The 10,902-nt window shown below is 37.4% G+C and overlaps 1 protein-coding gene across 1 annotated transcript; it reads right to left on the bottom strand.

Annotated features, from left to right (window-relative positions):
- Positions 1-6,963: 6,963 nt before the first annotated feature.
- Positions 6,964-10,902, bottom strand: Lsmem1 (leucine rich single-pass membrane protein 1). The gene is made up of 3 exons (XM_015498153.2): positions 10,769-10,902; positions 8,954-9,082; positions 6,964-7,496 (listed from the first exon to the last, which is right to left on the bottom strand). Exons 1-3 carry the CDS (start codon positions 10,893-10,895, stop codon positions 7,366-7,368), a joined length of 387 nt encoding a protein of 128 aa, XP_015353639.1. The 5' UTR covers positions 10,896-10,902; the 3' UTR covers positions 6,964-7,365.

Raw genomic sequence — 10,902 nt, 5'->3', positions numbered from 1 at the left:
TGAGCTGAAAGACTCAAAGGGAAACAAGTTGCATTCCCTTCCAAAGATCTGACTTGAACCTCCACACCCCCCCACCCATCACAATCTTCTCTATGCTTGTTTCACTCACATTCACTGGCAACAATTTTTCAGTAGAACACCAAAAGCTCAGAAAATAATGCCAAGAATGGGATGGTATCGAACTAAAAACTTCCGCACAGAAAATGAAACAATTAAGAATGTGAACAACCAACCTACAGAATGGGAGAAAATCTTTGCTAGCTACTCTTATGACAGAAGATTAATATCTAGAATATATTAAGAACTCAGAAAACCTTAACACCAGAAAAACAAATAACCCAATTAATAAATGAACAAATTAACTAAATAGATGCTTCTCAAACGCAAAAATAAAATGGCCAACAAACATATGAAAAAGTGCAATCTTTAGCAATTTGGGAAATGCAAAACAAAAACTTCATTGAAATTTCATCTCACTCCAGTTAGAATGGCATCCATCAAGAATAGAAACAATAAATTATGGAGAGGATGTAAAGAAAAAGGAACACTTTTAGAATGTTGATGGGACTGTAAGTTTGTACAACCACTATGGAAATCAGTATGGAGATTTCTCAAAAGACTAGGCATGGGAATCACCATATGACCCAGTTATACCACGCCTCCCTATTTATCCTGAAGAATTAAAGTCATCATACTACAGTGATTCATGCACACTCATGTTTATAGCAACACAATTTACAATGGCCAAACTATGGAACCAGCCTAGGTACCCATCAATGGATGAATGGATAAAGAAAATATTGTATATACACACAATGGAATTTTATTCAGACATAAAGAAAAATGAAAATATGACATTTGCAGGAAAATGAATGGAACTAGAGAGCTAGTTTGAAATAAGTCAAACTCAGAAGGTGAAAGGTCACAGGGCTGGGACTGTGGCTCAGTGGCAGAGAGCTTGCCTCACACGTGTGAGGCACTGGGTTCAATCCTCAGCACCACATAAAAATAAATAAATAAAATAAAGATATTTTGTCCATTTATAACTTTTTATTTTAAAAAAAGCCTAATATTTATAAAATTTTAAAAAAAGAAAGTAAAGGGTCACATGTTTTCTTTCATCTGTGGAAGCTAAAGAGGAAACAGGAAAAGAAAGTGGGGTGTGGATCTCATGAAAATCAAAGGGAGCTCAGTAAAGGGACCAAGGGGAGGGAATAAGGGAGGAAAAGGGGAAATGCTGGATAACACTATTGACCAAATTATATTGTTATACTGTGTGCATGTACAAATGTGTAGCAACAATTACTACCATTATGTATAATTAAAAGTACCAATACAAATATGGAAAAAATAAATATATAAAATTTTTGAGAGGTAAATGGAAAATAAATCTTGATACTATGCTTTCTATAGGGAAAAGACTTCTACTTTTATCAGCCTGGAAATTATTATTCTTTAACCCTCCTGCCAAATGCATTATTCCCAGTCCAGGACTTCACATTTAAATGAAATGTATAGCTCTCCTGCTAAGAAAACTTATATATATATATATATATATATATATATATATATATATATATATACACACACACACATATATATAATAGATGGACACAATATCTTTATTTTTTATCTATTTATGTGGTGCTGAGATCAAACCCAGGGCCTCATGCATGCTCCCAGCAAGCACTCTACCGCTGAGCTACAACCCCAGCCCCATGTTTTTTTTAAGTTGTGGATTAACTTTTATTTTTACTTTTTTATTTTTATGTGGTGCTGAGAATTGAACCCAGTGCCTCACACATGCTAGGTAAGTGCTCTACCACAACTCTAGCCCAAGAAAACTAATTTTTGAAGAAAATAAAATTTGAAGTTCCTTAGAAATATAGATTGGTCTAAAACCAAGAGAATTTTTCTAGAAAAAATAATCATATAATTTTAAAAACATAGTATATAAAAAAACTTCAGAGGCTAATACCCATTCTTCTGTTTGATGACCATATCCCATTGGATGTGAGATTGGGTTGAAGAAATCAGTTCAAAAACTGTCCCCTTGATTCTGTGTTGTCATTCCTTGACCTGGATTGCTATCAGGGGCTAAGGCTATTGTGACCACACAGTTCAAACAGTTGTCAAAGCATTAATTGCATTGAACAAAGGACACACTGATATTTTTAAAAAGGTTCTCTAGACAAAACAATGAAACTGCATTCCTAGTGGGCAATGAAGTTTCACATATAGAATATTTCATCAGGTTTGGGTTCATCCATGGTCATTTTCTTGGTGATCAACATGTGAATGGAGGACACAAAGCATTAAAAACTTCTTCAGTCGATAGAGGATAAGTTATAGACATCAAGGGAAGATGGAGACATAGTTCTTGATCCATGATGCTGCAGTCCCCTCAAGAAGGAAGTACAAGTGCCCAACTGCATGATGTCATTCTGAGACTACCATATCCCAGTGAAACTCACAATAGGCTGGTAGTGATCTAGAGAAGGAATCAGATAACAGCTTCCCATGTGATAATCATTGAAGTTAATGCCATTCATCATGAAAACATGAATGGAATCCATTCAAAAGCATTAACTTCTAACAATGGGATTCATGGCATAAATGATTATAAAAATATAGCTCATACCTTTGCTTCATTCTGTGCCAATGGAGAAGTATAGATAGAAAAGCTCACAATAGTATCCCCCAATAACCATACCACATATCCAGTCACTGAATCCACTGCTTTACTAGGAATGCATTCAAAGGAACCATTTACTGCAGAGATATTATGTATCATATTCTATACTGCAAACATAAACATGGGAATATTTCTCATTGTTACCAAGTAAGAATGTGGAATTCACTTTATTTACAAAGCAGGGTGTATCTCAATATGTAAATCACACAGACCAAAGAATCATGCATAGGAGCTTACAGAAACCAACTTATCCGGCATCACTTAGTGATGATAAGACTTGAGAACAATTTCTATAATCCCATGATTCAAGAATAGAGGTAACTTGTTTAAAAATCTGGAAAAAAAATACACTCAAGGAACACTCACCAAACAAATATGAATAAAAGGCCAAATGACATTAGCCCAGGGTTATTTTTCTTATAACATCTGGATCCATTTCTTTGAACACCAGGGTTCTGACAAAATTTTCACAAGCCTAGTATTTCACACAACCATGTTGTAAAGGTGGACTCACATTACATGTAGATTCCTTTACAAAACAAAAAGGAACATAAGATCAGTGTCTCTGATGTCATCTCACTAGGGAACACCCAAAGCTACATGTGAAAATGATATCCTTTTTTAAAATTTCAATGGCATATTATTACTCTTTATTTTGAAGGTTGGTAGCAAAGTTACTGTTAACAATATAAATATTTTCTTTATAAGTGTTGAAATTGTCTTGGAAGTGTTGAAAAGGCAGTAGACATTCCAAGATGGGCTTGCAAGGAAAATCAATTATTTCAATTTTGAAGGTTTGTAGGATACCTGGTGAGTTTATTCTGACTATTTCAACTTCTGTACTAACTTCTGATTTTCATGGTTTATTCCTCATTTGGTATTATCAAAAGAAATCTAAGTCAAGGTCTTTTAGCTTACAAAATTATTTCCATTTTCCACTATTTTCTCTTTAGCTTTTTAAAATATATGGTAAAACAATCCAATTAATCATTGCAGGAAGGAATGATCATTTAAGCTAAACCATATTGTTTTGCCTTTAATTTCATTTAAGAGAAATTAATATTTGAGTCATAAAAGCTTTATAGTTTCAACATACATACACACAGAATTCAAAGTTTTTATGCCTTCAAAAAAGAGCTTCATTTAATTCAATGTATCATGAACAATTTTTAGTTTGATGAAAACTGACAAAATTGCTTTCTTTAATAAAGCAGCCATCACCTTTAAATATTTTACAGATGGAACTGTGTTCAGTATTGATCCAAGGTGGCATCAAAGCCATTACCATAAACTAATCATAAAGGTTCTATATTCTGTAATGTTTCACCAATTATTCTAAATTTATAATACCCTGTCTTTAACTTGGTGTATACCATCTTTTGGGAAAAAATTATTAGTTTTTTTGAGATGAGATATAAGAACAAACTCATTCTCAAGGTTCTATCTTTGAAACAGAAAAAAAGGACAATGTTGCACATAGCAGCTAGTTTGATATTCTTGAGGGCACATTCCCTATGTTTTCTCTATGTGCTTGTATCTATTCCCATTCAGGTGATTTTTTTTTTTTAGGAGCATTTAGGGTTTGCCTCTGTGTTCATTGCAGTATAACTTATTAAGAAACCTAACATGACAATTCCTTCGTTGTCCTTTTGTTCAATGTCCTCAGTGCCCAACATTTAAGCATAAGCACATTTCCACCCAAGTTTTCTTATTAAACTATACATTATCACTTGTTCCTGTTTTGTTGAACGAGAGTGTTCCTTTGGTGTTTGGGGATATTTTCCTTGTCATTGTTCCCAAACCACTCTTCCTTCTGGGTAGCTGTTTCTTCCATTGTACTACAAGAAGTTGCCCAGGGTATGAGAAGAATGTCAATTGTGAGGTCACTATTGTCCAGTTGCCTCACCAACATCTCTTTATATCTTTCCACATAACAAGAGACAAAAGAAAAGGAAGATAGCTGGGAGACAGACAGCTAATATTCAGAAAGGGATATTAGAAATGAAAGGGCCCAAGCCTTTAATTTCTCAGGTGGGCAAACTAGGGCCCAAAGAAATTTTTATTTGCTCAAATTTTATAGCCATCATGCAAAGTTAGGACTAGACTATAGCCTATGAATTCTTAGTGTTATTATCATTTTACTATGGTCAATAGCCTCACATATCCTAAGACAACTGTTCAAAGAACAAACTCTTTGCCCCAGTGATTTTTGAAGTTAGAAATATATTGCATAAAAAGTTATGATAAGAAGAGTGTAGTAGGAGGGCTGCTCAGAGGGGTCACATCCCCTCTAATCACACCCACCAGAAATGTACCAGCAATAGCTATTCCCGTCATGAGAGTTGTTAGGATGCCTGGGATGTTTTAACACTGACCTATAATGTGATTATGTCCATGTGGCTTCTAAAATTGCTAAAAATCACTTCTTAACAAAACTAATTCAGTGGAAGAAAAACTATTTCAGCCAGTTTGGGGCACTGTGTAAAACAATGGCAGTGCAAGAGGCAGCAACTTAAGAAGATAAAATAAATGGAATAAAATTTCATCAGAGTACTGTCAGGAAATCTCAGAAAGCCCTTGACATTTTCATCCATAGCAAGAACTCATAGAAAATTTCTAGTTCAGTAAGAAAATGAGAGCCTGTACATTTGCCAAGCCAAATTATTTTTTGTGACTTGTAAAATTGGTTATGTGATTTGAAAATGGTATGTATGATTTGATAACAGCACATAGACTTGAAAAATAAAACTATTGTCTTAAAAAAAAAAAGACTACATGTAGCCAGCCAGCCAATACTTTAAATATGTTCAGTGGGAGTTAATTTGTGATTTCAAATACCAGGAGCTGTGATAAAGTTTCCAAGACTAAGGGTCAAAGGAGTCATGATGCAATCCAGGCAGGACAGTGAAGATCCAAAAAGATGGACAAAATGATTTATCCACTTCTTCATTTTGTTAAAATGATAATTTTTTTTAAATGAATATCATTTATATTTGGGAATGGTGGTGCATGCCTATAATCCTAGCTACTCGGGAGCTGAGGCAGAAGAATCAAAGTTTGAAGCCAACCATAGTGATTTACAGAGACCCTGTCTCAAAAAATAAAAAGGGCTGGGAATGTAGCTCTACTTCTGAGCTACATTAATATCATAAAATATTTTTTAAATGATCATTTATAATTGAGCATAATATATGCACATTGGGTAAGCAGAAAGGGAAAAGGGCATAATAAGAGCAAACAGATAGAAATGAACATTTTGGGGGGATGGGTACCAGGGACTGAACTCAGGGGCACTCGACCACTGAGCCACATCCCCAGCCGTTTTTGTATTTTATTTACAGACAGGGTCTCACTGAGATGCTTAGTGTCTTGCTTTTTGCTGAGGCTAGTTTTGAACTCACAATCCTTCTGTTTCAGCCTCCTTAGCAGCTGGGATTGCAGGCATGTGCCAATGGGCCTGGCTAAGAAATGAATATTTTTAAGAGTCATTGTATTAGATCCCCAGTGATTCCTGAAACAGCTATACAACAGATAACAAATGACTTTTGCCACACCCTATCAACAGCTCAATAAGAGTTGTTCCACAAATACAAATTTTAGGTTTGACCATGTTCTGCATGGTACCTGTGAATTTTAAGAAAAAGAATATACAGTACAAATGTTTTTGAGTGCAAAATGGGTAAACAAATTCAGCAACTTAAAATGACAGAGTTGCAATACAATTTTCAATTGACTTGTACATGTATCTAAACTAAATAAAAAGACCTATGCTTTTTAGATTCATTTATTTCACACCCTCTTTTATGTCAGATACCATGTACCTTATTTTGCTATAAGAAGACAGTTTCCAAATATTCCAAGTTTATAATTTCCTACTGTAGTTTATCAAAGGCCACAAACTTATCAGATTTCCTCCAAATTAATGAGCAGGGGTACTGAAGGGCTTCTTTTTTCATGAGAAACAAAGTAAATGTATCTTACCTAATTCCATATAACTACATCTCCCTAGTCCCCATGAGACTAGAATGGCTCTAGAGTAGCATGATTCACACATAGAAGGAACTCAGTAAACACAGTTATTAATCAGGCTTTCTCTGTTGATTCCTGGCCCCACCATACACACATAACTCCTACCCATGTTTCCACCAGCAATCACTGACAGCAATCAGCTCTGAAGCCTGCCCATCACTGACCCTGGGGAAATAGTCAAAGCCTGATGACCTAAGCAGAAGAATGTCTTTTGCTGAAGAAAGCCATCACCTAGTTCCCTTCTGCTCAGGTAATTGAATGAATTTCTCAGGCTTTCACAGGAATCTGCACAGGCATGTGGCGTCAAACTTTCATCGACAGTGAACCTATTCTACCACCAAACTCCTCTAGTAAGATAAGTTGTATATACAAAGCTGAATTCCTGGGTTTCTGTTGATTCTCCTGCATGCTAGCCAACCACCCTAACCACATTAAAGCTGGAGCACCCTACCAGAAAATAAGGCTGAGACCTAACCATCCCTTTCTAGCTGCTGTCCTAAAGCTTGCCTAGGAGTTACTCATATCCCTTGTTGGTTTTAATGATCAGATAATCCATTGCCCTTTCTCAGCCCTTGACCCAGTGCACCCCAGGAAAGTGAGGAGCTCCATGTGTTAGCTGATGCCCTTGGAAAATCATTTCTCTAATTCTTCTCCAAGTCCAGTTGGTCGAGTCGCTTTATGATCATGTTGTTGATTTTCTTTAGGTCATCTATGTCCCTTCCATCAGCTGTTAGTCTTCTTGACACATCATCCATCTTGTTTCCAGTTTGAACTTGAAAAATGGAAAACAGACTGTGTTATACTGGTTTCCAGTATGTTCCACCAGAGCTCATCTGAGTGCTGAGAGGCACTCTTGGCAAACCCCCTGTTCCATTATCCATGGATTCCAGAAACCCAGGAGAGAAACTGGAGAAAACTGAAGGTGCACGTTAAATGAATTATTTTTACAACCTCTTAGTGCCAATCTAGACCACCCCTGGTAGCTCCACCCAGGTTTTGGCTAAGAAAGATATGTCTATGAGAAATCAAATTAAACTGCCAATGTGCCTGATTATTTCTCCAGAAGCGATTGTTATATTGTCGCATTTCCAGGCCCATTCTCAGGAAAGGGCTTTTGCTCATCATTTGGAAAATGACATTCTCTGGGTTCTAGCCTATTTTGACATGTCTGCTGATTCTAAATTACCAACTCATAATGAATGTTTAATCATTCCCCTCAGATCACTCCTGAGAATAGAGCACAATATTTTCCAAATAAACAGAACCCCTGCAGTATAGTAAACTGGGAATGTAAACCTTTGAGGTCTGTTAATTGGAGCTAATATTTCTAAGAAATGCTGCACAGAAACAATGCTTTATCTTTGAACTCCTTAACATTTCCATTTCAGGCATTTTTTTTCCTCAAAACTATCTCTGGGACCTAATAGTGTTGATAACATGCTGCTGGGCTTGGCTGATAAACTAAGCAGAGGAGGTAAACTAGCTGTTAGAGGTTCACCTCCCAGCCTTGGGGCAAATTGGCTGCCCTGTGCTTACTTCTTGCTCATGTCTGAAAAATTACATTGGATAAAACATGGTCCTACCTCTGTTCCACAGTGCACCAGTCCTGAAATAAATTCCATAAAAAGAGAAAGGGTTCCATGTATAAAAGAGTCAGAGCAAAAATATATGCCCACCTGCCCCTTGGAGATGCACAGGAAGCAAAGAAACACCCTGAACATTACCTAAGCCAACAGTTCCCAAACTCATTTGACCACGAAGACACCCCCCCTTTTATTTTATTTTTTCCCAAAGGCAACACTTATCCCATGGAACTAGCATTGATTTCTGGATGATATGCAAATGAGAGAAATTGAGATGGGGTTTGAACCCTGAGTGTTATAGATCTGATTTTAATGGTAGCCAACTGATCCTGCTGCCCGATGGAGTCACCTACAATTTGGCAGCTAGGTTTCCCAAGGGAGAAACTTAAATGTTATATTAATATTTAGCATACATGTCTGTGACCTTCAAGCACTGTGCCCTTGTGCAGTAGGCTTGTGCCCCAGGGACCGTATCCCTGAGCAAAGGGATTCACTCGAGGTGTTCATTCCCCTTGTGTTTTCCAGGGGAAACTTTGACTTCCAGAAAGCACTGACTCATCCCAAGGGCAAAGTTGAACAACTGGCTAGGAAAACCAGCTATGCATCATGTGCACTTAGTAATGAAAACCCTGTTGGTGGTACTTACTTATTAGAAATATCACGAAGAAAACCAGTGCCAAGCTGACGATCAGTGCAATTAGCAGCCCCATAAAGAACAGACTCCGCCTCCCATTTCTTGAGCGTGTGCCAAAGTCTGGGATTTTCTCTTCAAGAGCTAATAGGAAACAAACAAAAACAGTGCAGACAAAAACTCCTCAGCACACAACTTGTCAGCAGAAAGGAACAGCAGCTCATTGTTAGAGACATGAGTAATGAATACACCCATTTTCCTTCTGACAGTCCTGGAAAGTGATTTATGTGTTAGGAATGTCTTTGGATGGGTACACTTTTTGGAATTGTTTACCTTCCTCTCTTTTGGTATTCAAAGAATGAGCAAGGGTAAGCTACATGGTCAGGCCTCTTTGGAAAGTTTTTTTTAAGACTGTGTTAGTACTGACGTAGCAGGACATGGATTGTTCTTGGGGGAGGGAATAAAGAAGTGAAAGATTAAGAGTGACAGAGGCTCTATAGTCCTCCCACAGTAACCCAGGAGCAAAACAGAGCTGGGTGTGGGCCACCTGCCTTGGATGGAAATTGAATACTCTGGGCTGTCTCCCAGGAAATCCCTGTTATTATAGGAATAATCAAGCATGCCTGCACCCATTTAAACAAAAGTGGTCCTGATATATTTTGGTTTCTTAAAACTGTTTTTAAGATGGATATCCTCTGAAATCAGGGTTCTTTCCAATATTTTGAGTTGAACTGAGAATCTAACCTGCTCATAAAATAGCTTGATTCACCCAAACCTTGAATTGTCTGCATCCAGTAACCTTTTTAAGGCCTAGGTCCCTAATAGCTCTGAGATTAAACTGAGTAAGAAATATGAAAACTGGGGTAGTGGAGATCATTGAATTACTTTTTTGTATGCTCTCCTACTTTGAATTGGTCCAACACATTGTGGTCCTGGATTGTGGATAAATGGATGGCTTAAGTCCCATGCCCTATAAGTATATCCTATATCATCCCCCTTATTGACACACACACACACCCGCTTTTATTGAGATTGACTGCAATAAAAATGATGAAGATCTGAACCCATTAAAATGATGAGAAAAGCAAAAACTGAGAAATGATTTAGAAGGGGAATGATAGATATAAAACTGGGATAGTAAGTTGGGAGTACACAAAAACCAAACGGCAAGTGAGCAATTCAGATTAGGGTTCAAACATCAGCATTTAAGATAGAAAAGAAGGGGCTCAGAGGGTATGGTAGAACTCATTTATAATATTTAGTGAGCAGCATACACATTTAGTATTCAGCAGATTTTGTCCACCCCGCATATTTTTCTAACTATTTAATTGGGCAATTTGTAATTCAGAAGGAGAAAATGAAGTTGATTCTTTTGCCCAAGAGAATTTTAATGATATTTTTATAACTGGTGAATGTGTTGAGCATTTTCTCAGCAATACGCTATGAAACAAAACCCCTGGGGGAAGGTGGGCAGTATCAAGGATCTAGCTGTGGTCCCTAAGAAGCATTACAACAGATAACAGAGGCATGAGCAAGCCTTGAGAGTCCAGCTCAGCAGCCTTCACCCTTCTCAGGGACAGAAACACCACAAGATTTTTCCAGGATTTTTAAAGAGTTCAAGTCTTCCTTAGGAGCCAAGAAAGCTCATAATGGCATGGGTATTCAAAGAACAAAAGCAAAACCTGCCTAATGATAAATAGCATTTCCAATGCCAAGCTATACCTACCACCCCAACCCCTACCCAACACCCACAGGTCCACTTTTGCCTTTGCCATTTTTAGGCAGCCTGGATGCCAGGAAGGGCCACCAAGCCACCAGGGGCACACATACGGAACAGATGCTGTGATCCAGCAGGATAGAGGTTTAGTTTGTTTAAGTCATTAATGGAATCCACGACATAAAGCTTTCCATCTTCGTGAATGTCACGAGATCCAGTGTCCTGGAAAGAATGATTCATTGCCCCT

The sequence above is a fragment of the Marmota marmota genome, unplaced genomic scaffold (genome assembly GCF_001458135.2).
Source record: "Marmota marmota marmota unplaced genomic scaffold, marMar, whole genome shotgun sequence".
Lineage (NCBI taxonomy): Eukaryota > Metazoa > Chordata > Mammalia > Rodentia > Sciuridae > Marmota > Marmota marmota.
This window is presented reverse-complemented; position numbering and strand designations above follow the sequence as displayed.

Excerpts from the sequence above, each read along its gene's own strand:
- Lsmem1 (XM_015498153.2), bottom strand. The coding sequence starts at position 10,895 with ATGAATCATTCTTTCCAGGACACTGGATCTCGTGACATTCACGAAGAT. Across the intron at positions 9,083-10,768 it reads TGGATCACAGCATCTGTTCC|CTCTTGAAGAGAAAATCCCA; the intron begins GTATGTGTGCCC and ends GTTTCCTATTAG. Across the intron at positions 7,497-8,953 it reads CTTCGTGATATTTCTAATAA|TTCAAACTGGAAACAAGATG; the intron begins GTAAGTACCACC and ends CCATTTTTCAAG.